Below are 23,094 nucleotides of genomic sequence, written 5' to 3' on the forward strand. Positions count from 1 at the left end.
TGCAGCCGTATATTTGATAGAAAGTCAGCAATTTGCTTACAGTGGATAAGATTTTCTTTCCAGCAAAGAATCCAGAAAACAGGCTTAGTGGTCTATGCTAACAGTAGTTGTGGAGTTCAAGAAAATCATACAAACTGACCAGAAAACTGGTTAGACTGCCCCTTGGTTTGCAATGTTTAATTGCCAAAAAAGAAAAAATAAAGCCAGCTGAGTGGCTCAACCAGAAACAGCATTGCCTTTACTCTTTTTTAGAGTCAAGAGTGTTTGCAGTAGGTTGTATTTAAAGCACATAATTACTTGCACACATTTTCTTCAAGTTCAATTCCTACCTTGATTTTGAAATAAATCTTTAAAAAGTCTTCACACAGGATTTAATAATTTTAAAGAATATTTTTCTGGCTTAAAATCCAAACCTGGTTAACCATAAATTTTCACTGTTACATGCAAAATATAGCAGAAAATAATATTTTGTATAGGAAGGTTTTTGTGGGTTTTTTTTTTTTTTGGTTGTTGTTTTGGGGTTTGGGTTTGGTTTTTTTTGTTTGGCTTTTTGCTTTTGTTTTGGGGGGTTGTTTTGTTTTGTTATGTTTTTTTTTTCAACAATGAAAGAAAAAAGAAATCTTGGGAGTACTTAAGAATCCATCTCACCCTTCCTAGCTGGTATAAAGAGCTGCTTGCTTCAACAGTTTTTTTGAGTCTGCTTGTATAACTGCCAACGAACAGTAAGAAGACTAGTGGTATGACTTCTTTGGGAGCCACAGATGAGGAGTCTGAGATTTAGTGAATTCTCCACCTTTGTCAGCAGGCAGCTACTCCTACATTCAGCTCATCTTGGTGCTTGCTTGTGTTCCTGCTTGCCTACCAGTCTTGTACTCTGGTCTGCGAGACAATGAATTACCAGGCAGACAGAAGGAGATACACAAAAGTAGAAATAACTTCTCTCCCTTTTTTCAACACCACTTCTACCAGCAGCTATGAGTGAAGGAAACTGGAGATTTGTTGTTCCCTCTCTTCCCTCCACATTCTCATAACTACCTCTTGGGTGCTGTCATCACCTAATCTTTGTGGATGGTGGACATAGCATGAGTAAGGGTGGAGGCAGAAGAAAACAAGGCTGATAACATAAGGAGTATTACCCTGTTTGTTCATTGATGGGCTGAAATAACTGCTTAATATCAGTTAATATCTTAGTGCTGTTTATGGAAACTGCTCACACGCATGTGATTTTGCTGCTTTCATCCACCATAACTAAAGAAAATTACATACTTTATCTGTTTTTGTAGCTGGTTCTTACACACAGTAAAACAACAAAAGAAAAATATGATTCCTGGCTAAAATACAATGTGTCAGCTGCAATATCATACGTCCACTGCAAGGTCTGAATGAATGGTGAAGTGTGATCTTCCCCTTCCTAGTCATGCTATAAAGACGAACTTACAAAACTGAAGTTGAATAGTTTCAAAGGCCTTTAAACACATAGTGATTTATTAAGAACCCCATTAAAAGTGAACAAATTTCAAGTATCTGTTTAATACAGTGGCAATGACCTTACAAGGGCAGACCAAAGACCTATGTAAGATGTTTTCTTGCCTTTGACAGTGGCAAATAGGTAGATGTTTAAGGAATAGTAAAAACGGGAATACTCATATGGATACTTCTTTTGGAATTCTTGTTCAGCCTTTAGTACTTTTGTGCCAAAAAAAACCCTAAACAACCTACTAAATATCTTGTTTTCTTTAATCATTCTTCATATAGAAATGTCTCCTTCCCTCTGACTACCTCTATGTATTTTAGTCTGTTCATAATTATCTGTTCATTGTCATTGTTATTTGTATTTGAGTAACTGATAGTTCTATGGTCATGTTCATATTAGCATTGCTCTATAATGTTCTTGGTATAAGCATTTTTATTGACACTGTATATGCAATATAGAACGCTATAATGTTCTTGGTATAAGCATGTAGGAAATATTTCTATCCAAGCAGAAAAAGAAAAAAAATATTTAATTTTAATTTTAAACTTTTGTATTTTAAATTAATTATTTTTGTTAGATTATACTATTTTATAAAGTGTTAACATCTTCTTTAACTTAATACTGAAATCTGTCACTCTTAAGTATCACAACTGTTCTCCTAAATATAAGCTTCTAAAAAAGTTATATTGTTTAAATTTCTGTAAGTTCTTTGGTGGTGTTGTATGAGTTCTTTTAGGTGAGTTCTTATATATTCTGTTTAATAAAAGAATAATTGCAGCTAGGCCTTCACAGCATTTTACATCTTTTGTATGTACTTCATTATACCAAAAGGAAAGACATAATGAATAATCCCATAGAAAGCAATGAAAATCTGTTCATCAAGAGAAGTGCCTTCTATTCTTAATTGTAAGGAAATATAAGGAATTAGGTAATGGATCCTGGAATTGCTCCTTTTTTGAAAAGGATCATTTATTCCCAAAATACTGTCTCACTTAGGATTGCCTTTCTCCTACAGCTGGGTGTATGTTTAACCTGATTTTTGAAACCATACATTTCATTCTGTCATCATTTACTGAAATAATGTGTGGCTTCTCTTACAGTGAATGTCATAATATGCACAGTCTCCAATTTTTTTTAATTGATGAGTTAGAAAATGCAAATCTTACCTGTTGTGCATCTTCCCATTTCTCTTTGTTTTCTTCATCTAAGAGGTTACTAATGATTTGAAAGAAGTTCTGAAAAATCAATTAAATAAAAGACAAAGTAAAATGATCCTCAATGACATAAGCAGTCATATCCCTAAACTGACATTAAGAAAGTTTTCCTTTTTCTATTATAGATGCAATTCTGCAGCCAATTTGCTGTCAGTGAAAGATATAACAAACTATGTCAGCCTGATACAATGGCATGAATATTTTACAATTAATGGTTTATTTCTGGCTATATAAACAGGTTCCATAGTACTGCTTTGCATAAAACAAGAACTGTTTTAAACTTGCTAAACTTCAAAATGTCACAGTGTTCTATTTTCTAATTGCTCTTACTCCAGAAACTAGACAGCTATCTATTTTGCAAATAACATATGCTTAGAAAACATCAGGCTCAGGGTCACTAATTTCTGTTCCAAACATAATTATGATCCTTAATGATAATAAATAGGGTATACAATGGTATTTCATTGGTAAATGTTATGTGAAACCAAGGGCACCTTACTTTTAAAAAGTTATGTCTGCCTCTGTTTTAGTAATTTCAAGATAATGGAATAAATTACTTCATTGGTTTTTTTACCTTAAACTGTTAAATTTTTTATTTGTTTCTCCTATTCATTAACTATAAGGAAGTCAAACAAACATAAACAAAGAAAAACCCAAATACAGAAAAAAACCCTCACGGAATTTAGCTTTTAAATCACACATTTTAACAATCACTTTCTTCCAACTGTTTCTGGAGAACTTTCCTTTCTAATTTTGTCTACTCTCTCTACCAATTTGTATTCTTAAGTTCTTCATCTTTAAAATATAAGAATTTATGCAGTCTGTTCTTCTTAGGCGCATATCATTTTTTTGTGCAGAATGTCAATTTTAGCTGCACCCTGCCAATTGCAATTTATCTGTTCCTTCATAAAAGATACATGTAGTTTCCACTGACCTTAGTTGAAAAGTGCAATTAAGATCCTTGCAACCTCTAAAAAATCTTTAAGTGGAATACCAATGATAGGACCCTATTGGAACTCAGATTAATGGTCATTCTTTCACCTGCCCTTACTTTTTAGCCATTCTATGGAGGATAAATAGGGCTTAAATAAGGTTTAAGTGAAAAGTAACTTTAATTCACTATTAATGAAAGTACAAAGCATTTTATTGCGCAGCGACTGAAATGAGAGCAGAAATAACTTCCAGACTTAGAATACTATGAATACTGTGGCTATGCATGCAAAAAATGTTAATTTCAAATTATGAGACATCACAGATATTCTATGTGCCTCACAACCATATAAGCAAAAGATTGTAAGATACAAAATTAAGCAAAAACTTATGACAACTATTTTTTACATGAAAACTATTTTTACATAAACTCATTTTTTTTCAGTTTAATCTAGTCCTAACACTAACTCCTTGACAAGTGAGAGGACACATATTTGCCTCATTATTTGGAAATTAATTATGCTAACCATAAAATTGACACAGATAAAAACTGATGTAACTTTTCAAATTCAATATAGAGGTGACTGACACCTTGGTGAACATGGGCAAAATAATCCTGTACATTAATAAAGGCACAATTCTTCTCTTACTGAAGTCAAGAGCAAAATATCCATAAGCTTCAGTAACATGAAATTCCATGAAAGAAAGCAAATGGCTAATGAGTATGCACTGGGAGAGGATGACTGGGATTAATGACAGGACATAAAAATATTATCATGGTTTGATCCAATCTGCAGTGACACAAAAGGGAAATTTCCAGTCAAGCTGAAGATAGTAAGAGAAAAATGTAGCTATGTATTGCATATACTCCAAGAATATCTTTACTCTTTTTCAGGTATTTGGTAGCAAAATAAAGCATAATGAAAAGAGTTATGTTTAGTATTCATTACAAAGGATTTGCCAGTTTAACCAGGTTGGCAAATGATAATTGTGTAAATGCAACTTCAGCTAAGAAAGATGTACAGCTTTATTGGTCCCTCAAGTAAAATAAACTATACTGGCCAAAACACTTTAATGGCACTCTAACTGCATCTACTCTAGGATGTTATGATTTCGGTGAAGAGTTGGCCTGAGGGGGATTTTGCGTAAGGAAAACACTTTTAGAAACATGGTAATTTTGTGCTTTTCCAGTGTAATACTGTGGAGATGCAGTGGACTGAAATTTTAGCTAACTTTGTTAGGGTGCCAGCAGCAGCCTTGTGTTGCAGAATGGCGCTCATTGTGGGAAAATGTATCATACTAAGGAGCTAGTTTTGCACATTTCAGCCACTGATTTCCCAGCAGAAACCATTTAAGCCTTCATTGCAAAAGTATTCATGTCTGTGTAATGAGATATATCTGAGAGAAGCCTAGATTGACTGAAATACACTCAGGAGTTATAAATGTTTCTTGCAGATGATAAATTATGTGGTTTTGCTAATAATGTGTTAATTAAATTTTATGTTTATTTTAGTTATATGAAAGCATTAAAATGACCAATAATTAACAGAAATATATGTGAAAAAGCTTATAAATAATCCTAGACTCAAGTACAAATAAAAGATAAGCAATATCTTATTTAATATATACTTTGTACTTGCCTATAAACCATAAATGATGTATATGAACACAGTGATAAGAACATCTTGTTTCTTGAGATGCTCTTTTTTTCTCTCTTTCAAACTCTGCTTGATATCATATTTATGGTAGCTGTGGAGGCTGAGACGTATAAAGATTGTCCAGTCAGCAATACCACTGCTTTATGATTAAACTGAAACAATTAAATGGCTTTGCTGCTTCAATAATGAACAGGTATGAGATGCACGCCAAAAATGTGACAGGATGATAGGGGTTAAAAAGTCTTTCACCTATTTTGAGTATTCTCTTGTTCATTGCATTAATGCTGCAAGAAACAACATTGCCTTTTGGTAAAATAATTGACAGTATGAAGGCTAAACTTTAGAAGCATTATGGATGTGATCTGGTGGTATTACTGCAGTAAACACTGAACCTCCCTGTAGAATCAAACTCCTTCCTTTCAAGGCAGGGCTTATGTATTCCTTAACTGGCCACTACAGAAAATGTGATGGCCTGAGACAAATTTTAAACTCCTTTATTTTTTCCCAGGCTTTTTTGAGGATAATGGCAATTAAGGTCAGGAACAGACAATTATGTTTTCCTAATTTAATTTTCTTCCTTTCAATCTTTTTTTTTTTTTTTTTTTTTCCACAATACAAATTCTTTGACCCTATCTGCAGGCATAAAGCTGTCATAAATCCCCTTATACAGCTAGAGAAGAATTCCTTGCTACAAGGAATTAATGGATAGCCTTAAGTCACCTCCACTTTTGGACTTCAGCATAGGGAGTGTGCGAGGAGGGAAGGGAGAAGTTGAGGGAAAGAAAGCATTGCACAATCCTGTTAATCCCTGACTGACAGCAATGGTCCTTGCGGCTAATATAGACGGGATTATACCACTCTAACTTCTTTGGGAGAAACCTTGTCTACTGTTGGTTGCTGTATCAGGGATTGTACAAGTTACTTTGCCATTCTCTCCTGAAATGTAGCTCTTTTCCTGCCCTTAGAAGGTACTTCAAGCACTCTTAGACCAGCTCTGGAAAGTGTTCTAAAATGTTACTTATATTATGTTTATATAAAACTTTAATTATCTTCCAGGTAGAATTCTTCTTACACAAGTAATAGTAAAGTGTCCATCTTGTAGACTTAGTGTACCTGCAGTGTATTTTGAAATAATTCTCATATTAAGAGAAAGATCCTGCTTGTAGAATAATTGCATGGCTTTCATTTTCTGTTATTTCTGCTGTATGTTATTTCTGCTATATGCCTGTTATTTTTGCTATTTTGATATATCTGCTATATCTTGATGCAGGATAACTTCCCTGTTTAACTGCCTCATACATAGCCTGACACTGTATATGCAATGTATACATAAATACTGCTGCAAAAAAAAAACCAAAAAAGGGTTAAAATATGCAAAAAGAAAACCAGTCATATAATGAATAACTTGGCACTACTAGACATGCATACTTCAGAAGCTTTGCTTTGCTTTTGGTATCTGTCTGCCCAAACAAGTGGCATTTTCTATGCAGCACATCAGGCAGTGGCATCTTTGTTTTGAGTAATTAGACTGAAATTTTCAAAATTGATCTCACTTTTCTGGTCATTCTCTTTGTTATGGAGCCTCTGAATCACATTTCTGGTACTATTAATGAAATTCACACTGGCTATAAGACAGAGATTATAGACAATTGAGGGACTATCCAGATGGATGGAATGTATAAGAAACAAATAGACATACACACTTTTTCTTTCTCAGTTTTAGTGAAAGTGGAAGTGTTGTTTTTGTATGGACCTTAAAAAAGTACTACCAACCTTAATTCATAATATACTGTTCTGACATCACACAAAATGATAAATTACTACTTTCAGGGATTTGAAATTTCACTCATGCTTTTCTAATAATTTATTTAAAAGAAAGAAATAACACAAAGAAATTCTACCCTTTATCTAGTGCAAAAAATTGAGTGGAATTAAAACACCACACAGAGTCTCTTCACAAAGAATAATCTTGATATTTTTGTGCAAATTAATTTAATTTTCACTTTTTTGTCACTAAATTTGATGATGGTCTAGAAAGCATGAAAATATGTGATAGTGGAAATAAAAATTAAATATGATCCTTCAGAGTATGGTAGCATATGACATACATTTACATATGGGAAAAATTGGGTTTCTCAGAAATTGACAGTAAAACTTGAACTGATGTTGCTGAGCCAGGATTTCATTTTATATCAACAGAAGTCAGTAACAGAAACATTGCTTAATATATCCTGTGCAACACATACATTTAATTCTAATTTCACTTACTTTCCTGAACATTATGGTTCGGTTTTAAGATTTTACCTTAGCTTGCAACTTGTAAAGAATTTTTTTTCTCCTTCTTTGTAATTTTGTTTCCATCTGGGATTTAAAAGCTCTTTATATTTAGGCACCCAAACACGCAATACAGTTATTTCTTTGGTTTGGGAAACCCTTCCTTATTTTCTTCACAATATGACCTTTCCTTTTTCCTTCACTTTAAAATGAGTAATAAAAAAAAAAATTACTAATCATTTTGCCAGGTTCTGCCAGAATACTATTACAAATTTTGGAAAGAGTTCTACATTGCTGAAGTCAACAGAACTTTTGGCACTGCCACTAGTGGGAAAGGAGTCAAATTCTCTCTAATGTATTTAAACTGCAAACGACCTGATCTGCTAAGCCCATGAACAAAACCACTTGTACTAAGCAGCTTTTTAAAGTTTATTCTACCAGATTTCTGTAGTGGCTGTGAATTATGAAGTAACACTGGGCTATCAGATTGCTTAATGCATGAAAGAACTTAAAAAAATATTCCTTTCAGCTGGCCAACAAGAAACGTGGGTTTATTATGGAAGTTAATATTTCTTGGTGCATAGAAAACCAAGAAAACTGAATATTAATAGCAGGCTTATGAAAACTTAACTCTGGACTAATATCCTGGTCTAGCAATTCTGAGAAATACTTATTTTAATAAACATTACACACTGAGTTGTACAGCCCATTATGCTCAAGTAAGCATATATCAAATGTATTATCCATCAGTCCTGTGCACTTTTAATAAAGTTTATTTATTTGAACTGAAAAAGCAATGTCAGAATTACATAACTAAATACTGTGGATAGATTTTGAACTGAAATAAGCTAGGACAAACAACACTAGTGAATTGCTTAGTGCAAAAAAATATCAACACATCAATCAAATCAAGCAAAACCTCAAAAGAAAAAGACACTAAAATAAATGTTGCAAAGAAAGAATTTTCATTTTTTTACTTGCTGCATTGTTTTGCTTATTTCCCTTACTAAATGTAGCCATGTCTTTTCTTATTTTACATTTCCATTTTAGTTTTATTTGAACAATGTTTATTCATTCAGAGTATTTCATTTCCCTATGGGTAAAATAGGTGACACGCAGTATACTGACATAAACTCCATCAACTGAAGCGTTACCTTAAAATGTATCACTTACCTGCACCCCATCAGATGCAGGGATATAGCTTGCTCTTTTAAATGTGTCTGTAACATTTCTGAGAATTTCCACAGAAATCAGAAGGTCCCCTGCATAAAAATTTTTCCTCTGAGTCAAATCCAGTAGTGTCTTGGTTACCTGGGACATGCCATCCCCAGCCAACATCCTCTGTCCTTTGGCAAGATGCTCTTTAATCTGTACCAGAAGAACAAAATTAATATCAGAACCTACTTTACTGAGGAAAAGGTATGATAAAGTGTAAATACAGACAAAAGTATTAAATATTAAAGCCATTATAATGTTAAAAAATTCTAACAAAGTTCATAATGTTAAAGAGAAGGCAAAATAGTCTATGATGGCAGTTACTACATTTATTAAGGAATCATGGATTTTATACTGAATGATTCTGAAGCTTTTGTGTTTCACCCATTTTCTTCTCTTGGGACACCAATAATTTCTCAACATCCACATTCTCAAAGGAACTTAACGGGCTGGACTGCAACCTTAATCTACTGCAAGGATGTAGCAAGGAATGGCTTTATTACCACTGTTGGCACCCATTAAACAACTAAGAGCTCCGAAAAAGGTAAATGATAAGGCCAGTCCTTGTTATAATCTAGCTCACTATAGGAAGGCCAGCTTGGCTAGTCAAGACAAGAATAATGGCTTAGGTGGAAGCTGATTATGGTACTCTCTTCTATTAACAAAAGTGTTAACTTGAAGCAATCCTGTTTGTTTTTTTCAGGAAATGCAAATTAAATTATTAATTGCTGTTGTGTACCTGACAAGAGAGAGTACTTTAGTGGTAGCTCTCCCAGGAGACCTGTACAGGGCTAGTGATAAAGGTAATCCAAAACATATATACTGGTAGAAGAATCAGCTAAACTTGTGGATATGATTAATTCTTAAAGCTGACTCAGCATCCCAGGAAGATGCCTAGTGTATCACAAAGATGTCAGAAGGCCAACCAAGGCTGAAAAAGAGTGCATGGTTTATTTACACAACCTATTTTAAATATGCATATGAATTTATGTATAAAACCCCAAATTATTCCAAACTGAATATAAATGAAAGATAAATTACCTGAGACAGACCTCACTTGAAGCAGGAGGGCTGAAAAGAAAATTCTATGCAACTGGCAACCAAAATGCTGGCACTATCTCTGTAAATGTGTCTTCAATTATGTTTTAACTTGGTGTTATTCATGACATATAGATGGAAGAATGACTAATGTAACATGATTTGATAGTGAAGTGGAAGGAAAAGTGTAAAGAACTTTTTCTTACTTCCAGATATTGTCAGCCACCTTGTATGGCTATGAGGAACTTCATTAAAAACCAAAACAAAATAAAGCCCACCAAATCAAATAAAAAAATAGGACATATCATAGAAATAGTACATTTATTAAAAGGTTTCAGAATTACTTTCATGAAAGCAATTAAAAAATGCAATCATCATCTGACATACACAATCTAAATAAATAGTTTTTTTTTTCCTGCTGTTGGGTCCTGTTTTGGTTATATTCTGAACCAGTCTTGAGATAAACTAGATATATGAAACACAACAGGGGCTGAGCAAAGTGGCTGCTTCAAGTTATGTCTATGGCCTTAAGTCATCTTTCTAGCAGCTGGGGATTGTTACGGATAACAACAGGCTTTCCCAAAACTTAGAAATACCTAAGACTTAGGAGAACACATGCCCACTGCAGCATGGGCAGGGACTGAATCTACTCTATCCCATGCAGAGGTACAAGTATAACTGTATGATCCAATATTAAGGAAAATAAATAAATAGATAAAATTCAGTAAGTAGAATTCAGGCAGCAATTTATCTTTTTTAACAATCTTTTTTTAACAAATATTTCGGCAGCAATACCTCCCCCAGTCTTCAGAATACTGTATTAAGTAATTAAGCAAAAAGTTTGCTTGCAGAGATTCTTTTGTGTATTTTCTATTCATTTTAGAAGAAGGCTTTGAAAGTAATCTTGTAGGAGAATAATAGTGGAGAAAAAGGTGTAAGAAATTTCATTTGAGTAAATTTGTGGATCTGATATTGTATGCATAACATTCTGAACTACTTTCTTGGAAACAAGTGAAGGCAAGCAAAGCTTGGTTTGTATTTTCATGTGAAATGCTGCTGTTTCTTTCAACTCCTCACATAGTGTCTGGGTAGCAAATTAAAAGGGCATCAGCTAGCACAGTAACACAGAACAGTCGAACTTTTGCTGGAACTCGTCCAGCTTTTCACTGACCCCAGAGTATATGTCCAGATTTTGAGAATTAACAACATTCAGTGTGTCTTTAGTTAAGCCCAAAAGACATACAACATAAAAGACAGTCCATAAAGCTGAACTTCCAAATCTAACACGTGCCTCAGGATGTACTGTTGGTCAGACATCACTTTAAGACACAGCTTAAGAAAGAACAAAGATGTTCTTTTAATTCCAGTAACAGCAGCAACATGATCAGTCCTCACAAAAACTACTGTGCTTTTATGCTTGTTTAAAACACTAGTAGAAAAGCTGTCAAACTATTTAGCATGCTATTTTATATTGCATTATTTTGCTTCCTTTTGCTCCATCTCTATGTTCAGTCCCCGTTTGTTTTCCCATGCTGCCGCTAGACTTTAAAATCACATTTTAAAGAGGGCATGACCAATCTGTTGTTGGTTTTGGACCAGGTGTAGCATACAGAACTCTTGCTCTCAGCTGCTTTTGGAATGCAAATAATAAAATCATCATAGTTCTGGCTGGTTTTTAGACTTTTGAGCAAGCAAAGGTCTGTTTTCAGTGAAAAAATTTACAGATCTGTAGCAGCAGTAGTGGGAGCTTTAGTATAGTTTTTAGTGCTTTCAGCAAGACATTTTGATTGCTTTTGGACACAATGATAAAAAAGGTCTAGCAAGTGCCTGAAATGTCAGAGGACTAAATTATTACATCTACTTCAGAAGTAGACAGGGTTGTGGTATGGGCAGTTTAAAGTAACTCAGAATAATTGGCTCTTAAAATTACAGCTCAAATTGGAACTGTTTTTTAAAAAATGGCATACTCGGAAAGCTCAGCTTCCCAGCACAAGTACCCTTCTTCCCTAAGGGCACACTACTCATATACAGCTCTGTGAGCACCTTTTTTTCACCCTCTCAAGCTCCAGTTTCTTTTATTGATCCTTAGATGCCCCTCCAGACCCACACTGCCTCGAATTAGGCTAGCAGTATATCCTTATATGAAGAATAGCAAAACAGAAGGTTGAAATGTGTTTAGGTAAGGAAAGCCGGTGAAAATTAGAGATAGTTACTAGAAAGTTTTAACTACAAATCAGCAAGCAAAGTGCAGGACAGGGTAAGAATTAACAGCCTCTTTAGTTATCAGCTTATTACATAACGTATTTTCTTGTAAGAAAGCATACAGCTGCTAAATGTGACTTTAGAATCACAGGACATTCACTCAGTTGGTAGCTGGTATAAAACTATTAAAGCCAATGAAGATATCTAGATTAATATGAGTTGGAGATAATGGATTACTTGCATATCTACCACAAGAATCTGTCAGTGTGAAAATGCAGAATATTCTCATGAGTAATTAGAATGTCTTTCTTACCATACTGCTTATTCTCTATGCTATGGTCACTGTGGTATTACGCACTGCCCAAGGAAGATATTTTGGTCATCACTGTAGATTCTTGTAGTTCTCTGTGAAGGTCATTTTTTAGTGGTCTTAAAGGCAGGCTCATTAAAAATAAAGTTTATGAGCCAAGAGATAGTGAAATGAAGCAGCTGTTAAAGTGATACTTCAGTTGTCATTTCAACCTCTAGCCGCCTGCACTATATGGCTGCATACTTGAAAAATTACTGAGATGTTTAACTGGACTTTGACTCAAGGTCCAACTGCTTTTGTCCCTCAATTTTTCAGAAAGTATGGTATAATAAAAATGCCTCTTTACAAAGTCAGAGCTCCTCGGCCTCCTCATTGGAGTACAAATTTATTACTGCATAATAATTACTGCAAACTTAACAGCTAGAGATGGTTTAAAAGGACAGAAAACAATGAACTCTCAAGAAACCTATAAAAGATTGAAAAGAATTATTAATTTGAAAAGTAACTACACCATCATCCTTTGTTCATTATTTTTAAGATGATGTTGGATTCATGGCAGGGTATTACTAATGATGTCATTAATACATTTTATGGTAGTGGGGCCTATAAGAACTCAAATTAGGAAGCCTTATACAGAAGTGAGGAAAGACAGTTTGAAATAAAAATTTATCCTGAAACTGCTCATAATCTGCAAACCACTTAGCCTTGGTCTTTCACAACCCAGCACTATTTCGTGAAATATTTTTCATAATGCTCTTAAGATGCAGAACAGGAAGAAATATTCACATCACAACTATAACATGACGTCATTTTGAGAAAGCTTTTCCTTTCACATTTGAGAAAAAAAAATTCATTACAGGGTGTTTTTTTATGATTATCAGCAGAGAGTCTTTTATCTATTTTAGTGAAGAATATAGAAGTGTCATTTACTTTCCCTTAATATAATTAATTATTTACAATATATTTGTTTATTTTCAAGCTGTTTCAGTGTTCAGGAATATTATTTAATCTGTCTTTTAAAAGAAACAGCGTAGGTCTAAAGATACAACTATGTATGTTCAGGTATACATCTGAATATTTATAAACTAATGTGTAAGAGTCTTCTTACTTTTCTATACATTCAACATTTCTGAAGGAGATTGCTAAAGCAATATGAAATAATTTTTCACTTTGTCATCAGTGAAATTAGTTAGTAGTCTCAGTCTAGATCATGATAATGTAATAAATAAACAGTATCTGCAGAAATGCAGGAAATCATATATTCCCTTTTCTTAGAAAATGAAAAAATAATTGGTATACATTGTCTTAAGAAAGATTAAGGATATATATTAAGGAAAAATTTTCGACTGTAAAGGAACTGACATACCATAATGGTTTACCTGAAAAGACTATGAAGTTTTCTATATTGGAGGCCTTAATATCAGTCAGGAATAACAAAATCCTGCAATAACACAAGTATAGCTGATTCTGATAGGACAGAAGTTCGGAATGGATGGTCTTATGAATTTCCTTCCAGTTCTATGATTCTGTAAGAGGTCCCTCTAAATATTCTGAAACCCAGACTAGAACCTCCTCTAATACACCTGAACCATAAATGCCAAAGTTCAAGGAGTGCCCTGAAACCAAACTTTTACCACTGTCATGGTATGTAATCTGCTGCACCAAATTTCTGCAGATAATGTGCTGCAATCTGCCTCTATGCACTCTGCTGAAATCACTGCAACCCTGTGCTTTAAAGAACCTATTCCAAATTTACATTGATGAAGACAAAAATTAGGATTGTTTCACTATATACAAACAGTTGTCCCGCTGTCATATGCTTCTACATTTGCTTGGGCAAAATACTCCTCAAAACTGTTTTATTTTCAGAGAAAAGAAGTCAGCTTAATTACACAGAATCCTGTGCTGTTCTAGACATTCATCTCAGGCAAACTAAATCTCTTCACAGATGTCAGAGAAGCAGTAAGTGCTCTTCTATATGTGATGAGGTGATTTGAGAATCTTTAAAAAAAAAATAAATCCAGTATCTGCAGAAGTCAAACATGTTTTTAGAAGAAGAATGTGACCAGCTTAGAGGTTTGCTTGGTTCTGTCCACACCCTCTTTCTCTACACTCTTTCACAAGAAGAATCCTATTATTTTGCTCAAGAGATTACTTTTTTTTCCACTCGAAATGATTCCATAGTACCTTTTTTTTTAATCATCATAATCAGTATTATCTAGTCTTTGAGATATAACCACCAATTAAGTGACAGAAAAGAATAACAAATGCCTCTAGGGATGAGAAATTACTAATAATTAAACAGATCATGTCTTTAGGTGGGTATTTATTTATTTATTATCACTTTGTTGACCAGGATTTCTATTATTGTTTTATTAAGTACTTCTATTAAATGCTCCAATTATCTATGATTAAATTCTGTTCACGTTGGCATCCTGTGTGAGAGATCTTGTTGTTGTTGTTGTTTCCTTTTTTAACCAGAGGGCATGTCTTCAAGATTTGTGTTATCTGTGTATAATGCAACATGACAAGAGCAAGAGTTGAGAGAAAAAGAGAATGATGACTCTGACAGGGTTGTTTTCATTCTATGGCAAACATAACATTGCTTGAGGTAAAGTCTCCTGGCTCTCCACACTGACTGAATGGCTGAGGTTGAGGGGTGACAAAGGAACATGCTACAAATTATTTGTCTTTCTTTTATTACAGCATATGGCCATCCTGGTAAGTATGTGACCCTAAAACTTAAAGCTCTGATGAAATGCTTCCATTCATATGTTTATTTGATTTTAACCAATTTCTAGATTTACTTATTTTTTTGTTTCCAATCAGTTATCCCAATGATGGCTGCTGAGAAGATAGTCGGGACCTTTCTCGAATTTAACAAGTGGAAATAGTTAGCTACTAAAAAGCAGATATGTAAAAGCAGAAAGGAAGAAAAACGACTTACCTATTGAATTGTGATGTGATAAAGCAGAAAACCAGGTAAATGTTTGGAGAAAACATTGTATAGCATCTCTAAGATTGAGATGCATGAAATATGTTGGAGAGATCATAAAACCATTTAGGTTGGGAAGTACCTTTAAGATCATTGAGTTCACCCATTAATCTAACACTGCCCAGTCCACCACTAAATTTTGTCTATCAGTGTCACATCTACATGTCTTTTAAACAACTCCAGAGATGGTGAATTCACCAGCTTCTGGGCAGCCTGTTCCAATGGTTGAAATTTTTCCTAATATCTAATCCAAACCTTCCCTGGCATCACTTGAGACCTGTTCCTCTTGTCCTATCATTTACTTGCAAGAAGAGACTGACACCCACATCACTACAACCTCCTTTCAGGTAGACAGTGGTAAGGTGCTCCCTGAGCCTCCTTTTCTCCAGGCTAAACAATCTCAGTTCCCTCAGCCACTCCTCATGAAATTTGCTCTCCAGACCCTTCAACAGCTTTGTTGCTTTTCTATGGACCCACTCCAGCACCTCAGTGTCCTTCTTGTAGTAAGGGCCGAGAACTGAATACAGCATTTGTGTGGCCTCACCAGTGCTGAGTACAGGGGGATGATCACTGCCCTGGCCCTGCTGGCCACACTATTGCTGATACAGGCTAGGGTGCTGTTGGCCTTCTTGGCCACCTAGACACAAGCTGGATTGTGTTCAGCGGCCATCAGTCACCACCCCCACATCCTTTTTCACCGAGCAGCTTTCCAGCCACACTTTCCCAGGCCTGTAGTGTCGCATGCAGTTGTTGTGGCCCAAGTGCAGGAGCTGGCACTGAGCCTCGTTGAACCCCATAGAATTGGCCTTTAGCCCATCAGTTCAGCCCACCCAAATCCCTCTGTAAAGCCTTCATATCCTCCAGCAGATCAACACTTCCACCCAACTTGGTGTCATCTGCAAACTGAGGGTGCACTTAATCCCCTCTGCCACACCACTTATAAAGATATTAAACAGAACTGGCCCCAGTACTGAGCCACGGGGAACACCACATGTGACTGGCTATTTGGGCTTGGCCATCCAGCCACTTTTTTATCTAGCAGAGTACACCCATACAAGTCACAGGTAGCCTGTTTATCAAGGAGAATTCTGTGCTAAAGGTTTTGCGAAGGTCTAGGTAGACAACATCCATAGCCTTTCCATCACCCATTAAGCAGGCCACCTTGTTATAGAAGGAGATCAGGTTAGTTAAGGAGGACCTGCATTTCATCAACTGATGCTTACTGGGCCTGATCAACTGGTTGTCCTGTCCGTGCCACATGATGGCACTCAAGATGATCTGCTCCATAACCTTCCTTGGCACCGAGGTCAGACTGACAGCCTGGTAGTTCCCCAGATCCTCCTTCCAGACCTTCTAGATGGGCATTACATTTGCTCACATCCAGTCAACTGGGATTTCCCTGGATAGCCAGGACTGCTGATAAATGCTTGAAAACGGCTTGGTGAGCACTTCCACCAGCTCTGTCCATACCCTTGGGTGAATCCCATCCAAGCCCATAGAATTCTGTGTGTCTAAATGGTGTAGCAGGTTGCTGACCATTTCTCCTTGGATCAAGGGGGCTTCATTCTGCTCCCTGTCCCTTTCAGCCTTATGGCTGGCTACCTGGAGAACAACTGGTCTTAACTATTGAAGACTGAGCAAAGAAGGCATTAGGTACCTCAGCTTTTCCTCATCCTTTGTCAATATGCTTCCCCTCACATCCAATAAATAATGAAGATACTCCTTACCCCTCCTTTTGCTTTTAATGTATTTAAAGAAACCTTTTTTACTGTCTTTAACAGCAATAGCCAGATTAAGTTCTAGTTGGCCTTTGGCTCTTCTAATTTTCCCCTTGCACAACCTCACGACATCTTTGTAGGCCTCTTGAGTTGCCTGCCTTTTCTTCAAAAAATCATAAATTCTCCTTTTTTTCCTGAGTACTAGCCAAAGCTCTCTGTTCAGCCAGGCCATTTTGAGGTGCGGATTTATGTTGGTGGTATCAAGCACTGTAATTTCATGAACAGAGAAGGTACCACAGTAGCTTTAAATACATTTCAGTCTCCTCATTCTAAGTTCCTCATTTTTGGTGCCTTTTCTAATATACAGTTTTTAAAAAAGCAGCCATTCACTTGGTATAAAGCAGTTGGTTTCTAGCCTACACATTTCATATGAGTGGCTGAAGTATAAGGTTATTTCCTGTACTTGGCAAAGTGCATATTTATTTACACACAGTAAAGCAGATCTGTTAGGAGATTGAGAAAGAGATAGTAAATTTATAATAAGTTATTAAAAGCACTCTAACATCCAACATTTCAGTCCATGTAAGAAGTTTGGCAGGGTGAAACAGGCAGAGCTTTCTCAAAACCAAATGAGTGCCCCCACCATCAAGCAAACAGCAGTACAGAAGTCATTAGCTTTTATCTGAAGTTTTCCCTGTGCAGAACGGAAAAATATTAGTGAGGCAAGGGAAAACTGTTACCTGCCATAATCTCTTGATCAGTTGCTTTCTGATGCGAGAGAAAACAGTTTGCCATCCTTTGTCAATTGAAGGTGACAAAACAGAGTAGACTTGTCAATTTTGGGCTTACCATGGAGGCAAGGTAAGGAAAGCAGATCATTTACCAGTATAACTTCACTGCCCATCAAAGGCTGCAAAGGTGAAGAGCTGGCATATACCAATATAAGGACAGACTGAAGCAGAAAAAAAAAATGTTGCTATCTGAGGCCTGTACATTCAGAACTATGAAACTAAGCCTGGTTCCTTTACTCTGCGGCTATATAAAAAGAAATGAAGCACTAAACTATCAAAAAAAGAGCAGTAAATTTTTTAGGAGGAGGCCTTTCATTCCCCAGAGTATAGCAGTCATTTCAGTGAGGAGTACATGGACAGGCTGATACACTGCCCTTGTAATATGATTTGGAAAAACAAAATCATCTCTAATGAGCTGCAGCTGAGCAAATAATTATTCACCTCAGAGTTCTTTTTATCAAATTATATTTTAGCCAAGCACTTGCAAAATGTGAATAACGCTGCTGCGGAAAAAGGGGAAACAAAATTACAGTATGAGCTAGAAGCGGCAGAAATGCATTTTTATGGCCGTATTATCAGTTTGATATGCAAAGATTCACCTGCATAAGTTCCTATAATCCTTCAGAAGTGCTAATATCTTGACACCAGTGTGATATTTCATATGTAAATTTTTCCTTATTAACTCTCAAGAGTTAAGAGGTTTTTTGGTTTTCCAACTTCTTTCTGATAGGAAAGCAGCTCAGCTAGCACAAATGCATGTTTGATTTAGGTGTTATATCACTGAAATTGTCACAAATTAGTACCTTATTTTTATCAAAGCAACTAAATGTAGAATTTCATCATCCAGGTTTAAAAACTGTGCTACATAGGTTTAGAAAATGGGCTTATCAATCAGTACAGATTTTCTTATGATGTTGGAGATGACCTTCAGAAACAGCGTCTTGATGACAGGCTTTAAACTTCCTCACTATTTATGAGTGTAGTACTATTCTCATTCAAACTACAGCCAAAAGCTTTAGAGGAAGTCTCATTTTAGGCAAAAAGGCTATTTTAGTGTGTGGTGAGTCAGTGATATATTACCCTTATTTATTAAGTAGCTCCCTCACAAAAATCTTTTTTTTTCTGATTCAGTAAATCCTATAACTTAGAGTACATACATAACAGTAGAAAATAGAAATAGCCCTGTATAGTCAAGTATTTTCTCCATTTACATAAAATCAGTTTCTAATACTCTGCAGCAAGATCTTATTCATTAACAGTTTTCATTAAAATTGGTCATGCAGGCTTCAGATATTAATCTCATAGAGATCTCATAAGCTATGAAATGTCATTCCTCTTCCTTACAAACTATTTTAATCTCATTTTCATTTGCTGCATTAGCTCCAATTCATGTCTCTGATTTATTGGGTTTGATTTTTGTGGGGGCAGGGGGTGACTAGTTTCTTTGTTTCGGTTTGGGTTTCTTTTGTTTGATTTTGTTCTGCTTTGGGGTTTGGTTTTGGTTTCTTGTTTGTTTTTTTTTCTCTAATTTAGGTGCCCATCATCCATAGACTGGGTTAAGAATATCGAAGAAGCCTTTAAGTATGAAGCAGTTGTTCATACAAATGATAATATAGGATATATATATAAATAAATATATAAAGGGGGAGTGTCACGAGGATGGAGCCAGGCTCTTCTCAGTGGCAAACAATGAAAGGACAAGGGGTAATGGGTACAAATTGGAGCACAAGAGGTTCCACTTAAACCTGAGAAGAAACTTCTTCTCAGTGAGGGTGATGGAACACTGGAACAGGCTGCCCAGGGAGGTTGTGGAATCTCCTTCTTTGGAGACATTCAAAACCCGCCTGGACACGTTCCTGTGTAACCTTATCTAGGTGTTCCTGCTCCGGCAGGGGGATTGGACTAGATGATCTTTTGAGGTCCCTTCCAATCTCTAACCTACTGTGATACTGTGATACTGTGATATTCCTAATTCTGGGGTCTTAGTTCTTAGTCTTCTTTCTTGTAGCATACCAAATTTGATAGGCTTCAAGAGAGGATGAAAATATAATTAACTCTTGAAGCATTTTTTTTTTCTTGGATACCATCTAAGGTAGGCCTGTGGGCTCCTAATCACTGATTCTGTTCTTGATCCTGCAGTCACACATCCAGTCACAGAGCAAACAGTTATATGTCTTAGTCTCAGGAAAGATTTCACCCTGTTTACACAAATGAACAAAGAAAAAAATAATCAAAGCACCAAAACAAATTTCTCATCAGGTCAGATCCACTTGAGGTTTGCTGGTTGAAACTTGAAAGAACATGAGGACTGAAACTTTAAAAATAAAAGAAAAAATTGGAGAATGCATTCCCCATTACCTTTTACAAGAAAGACTAGATATCTTCTTATAAGAGATATGGTAGTTCAAGAAAAGGTCATAAAATAAGTCATGCTTATTAATCAAGACAGCCTCCTTCTGGATCTAACATTTAGAAATCAATAAAGACCAAACCAGAAATTAGATATCACAGGAATAATTGTTGCAGAGATAATAATTAATAGCTCACTAATATACAGTTGAAATGCTAGAAATGAAATAAGAATGGAAACTCAAACTATGCCTATGAGTGGGAAAAAAAAACCCCTCCAAATTTTGAGAAAGCAGGGAAATTTCTCCCTCCTAACTAAAATCTGGTGATGAGTATGTGACCAAGAACTATCCAGAAGGAATTGAAGAAAGGATATCCGCTGCCCGTAGATCTTACTTCACCTTACTTCACCTCTATTCACAATAAAACAGACACTTGGAAGAATTTCTTTGTTGTAATTTCCTCTTTCTTAAGGACACATTTAACAACTTGTGCATTATTGGGCAAAATATCCCTCCCTAGCTGCAGAGATGACTGGCAATAGTGCTGAAACACCATGTTTGGCTAAGAGTGTTTTCTTAATGCAAAGCTGCAGGCACTGCAAACACACTAGGGTAATACAAGAAATTCATAACAAAAAGTGATATATAATCTGCAGTGTTTCTTTTTCTGTTCATCAAGTTATTGCTTGATCCTCTATGTCACGATTCCAGAAGGCAAGACATACCTATTTATCACTTTGCATTTTCCACTTATAGTGCTTTAGTTAGAACAATCGTAATTAGATTTGTTAAGTATTATTATTATAGCTAACTAAATAATTTCCCAAGGGTCTATGTCATGGATTTTTGTATTTTTGTCCTTTAATTTGTTCAGTGAATAATTTTTTGTATTAGTCAATTAGGTGTATAAGCTGGTCAAATGATATTTGTTGAATTCATTTGATAAGTGATTTGTACCAAATGTTGGATAAATTATTCATAACTAATTGGTTCAATTATTTAAAATGATCTAATTATCATACCTAGTCTTAAAAGGGGCCTGTATTCATAATGCACAAGGTAAATTAAACTAATGAAAGTACAGGTTGTACATTTGTGGCATAGCTGAAGTGCATCATCCTCTTAACTGTTTTTACTGAAGCTCCTGCACACGAATTGTATAGGGCACAGTGGCCTTGAAAGATGTAAGCTGACTGTCAATCTGCGCTCCACAAGCTAAACCATTTCCCTTCACTGTTTCATCGTATTACAGTAGTCTCTTCAGAGGCCTTGCAGTCATTTTATTTTTACCATGCTAGGGATTTTGTGCTGTCATATGGAGAAGTATGATCATTAAGAAGGAACAGTGGCTAGGCACTAACTCAGATGATCACAGGTAAATTTCTTGCTTAATTGGTCTCACTCAGCTCTCCATAACCAAAAAATGGAGACAGAACAGAACCTGATCTCAAGCATATGTTAAGTGGATATACTGATTAAAGATTCTGGATTACTCTGAAACTGGTGCAATAAAATATTAAGTACAATATTGATGCATGTATCAAAAAATGGAAAATCCTGATTTCTTCTGAGGTACCAGTACCCTGCATCTGAAGTGCCAGTACATGCCTATCTGAGTAGAGGCAGTAATTCTGTGTAGCACGTTCTGTGTGCATCTGGCAAAAGAGCTAAATTATTCATGATGCTGGGATTTATGAGCAAAGTATATTATCTTTAGCATTACAAGTGTATTTTCTACTTTACTGATTCTTCATCTTTGCAAACAGACTTCCAAATGGATTTTGAGATTAAAAGATAGTGCCATTTTAGCATGATTTACATAACCACCATCTTGGTCTCCATAGACATCTTGACTCAAGCTGAAGAACACACAGAATAGCTGAGTTTCTGCTACTTAAATACTGCTTATTAAAGGTTGAAATTTGTCCTATGTCACTCATAGGTGAGTATTAGAGAATACTGTACAAATACAACAAGATTTGTGCATCAGGCAATGAACCTACTCTAGGTACATATAGTGAAGAAACAGTCTTCAGAAGCCAGCTACCTGTGGTTATATGGTAAAATTCTACACCACATACGGCATAGACTTCTGGCTTAATGAGGAGAACTACATAAAACCTGTATTAACATTTCTAGGAAAAGTTTATCTTTAGGAAGAATGTAAAATTCATCCTGATGTTAGAGTGGAAGACTATGAATTAACTTTTCAGGATTTCTGCCTTTTGTGAATTTCCAATTTTCTGGAATCATGGGAGTTGCAGAATCACAGAATTATACAATCATAGACTGAACTAGGTTAGAAAAGACTTTTAAGAATATCAAGTCCAACCATTACCCCAAGACTGCCAAGTCCACCACTAAACCATGTCACTAAGGTTCACTAAAAATGTGTATGTTTTTTGAACACTTCCAGGGACAGCAATTCCACCACTTCCCTGGGGAGCCTATTCAAATGCCTGACTATCCTTTCAGTGAAGAACTTTTTCCTAATATCTAATCTAACCCTCCCCTGGCACAGCTTGAGGCTGTTTCCTCTTGTCCTCTTAACTTGTTATCTGGGAAAAGAGACCAGCCACTTCCATGTTCCATCCTTCTTTCAGGTAGTTATAGAATCATGGAATAGATGAAGTTACAAAGTATCTCTGGAGGTCATCTGGTCCAATCCCCCAGCTCAAACATGATCATTTAGAACAGGTTGCCTAGGACCATGTCCAGACAGCTTTTGAATGTCTCCAGGGATGGAGACTCTGCAAACTTTCTGGGCAACCTGTGCCAGTGTTCAGTCATTCTCACAGTGAAGAAGTGAAAAAATGTTTCCTGACGTTCAGAGAGTACCTCCTGTATTTCATTTTGTCCCCAGTGCCTCTTGTCCTGTCACTGGGCACCACTGAAAAGAGCCTGGCTCTGTTTTCCTCATACCT

General features: G+C 35.8%; 1 protein-coding gene across 9 annotated transcripts in view; it reads right to left on the reverse strand.

The window, feature by feature from the left end:
- ADGRB3 (adhesion G protein-coupled receptor B3) overlaps positions 1-23,094 on the reverse strand; it is a 472,618-nt gene that overhangs the window by 226,950 nt on the left and 222,574 nt on the right. For all 9 annotated transcript variants that reach the window (XM_061358588.1, XM_061358586.1, XM_061358587.1 and 6 more), the window contains 2 exons: positions 8,724-8,918; positions 2,641-2,709 (listed from right to left, as the gene is read on the reverse strand). In XM_061358588.1, the coding sequence (XP_061214572.1) occupies positions 2,641-2,709; positions 8,724-8,918 (264 nt within the window). The remainder of the gene's footprint in view (positions 1-2,640; positions 2,710-8,723; positions 8,919-23,094) is intronic.

This window comes from Neopsephotus bourkii, unplaced genomic scaffold (genome assembly GCF_033783945.1).
Source record: "Neopsephotus bourkii isolate Nb327-2 ecotype Australia unplaced genomic scaffold, CSIRO-AGI_Nbou_v1 NB_947, whole genome shotgun sequence".
Lineage (NCBI taxonomy): Eukaryota > Metazoa > Chordata > Aves > Psittaciformes > Psittacidae > Neopsephotus > Neopsephotus bourkii.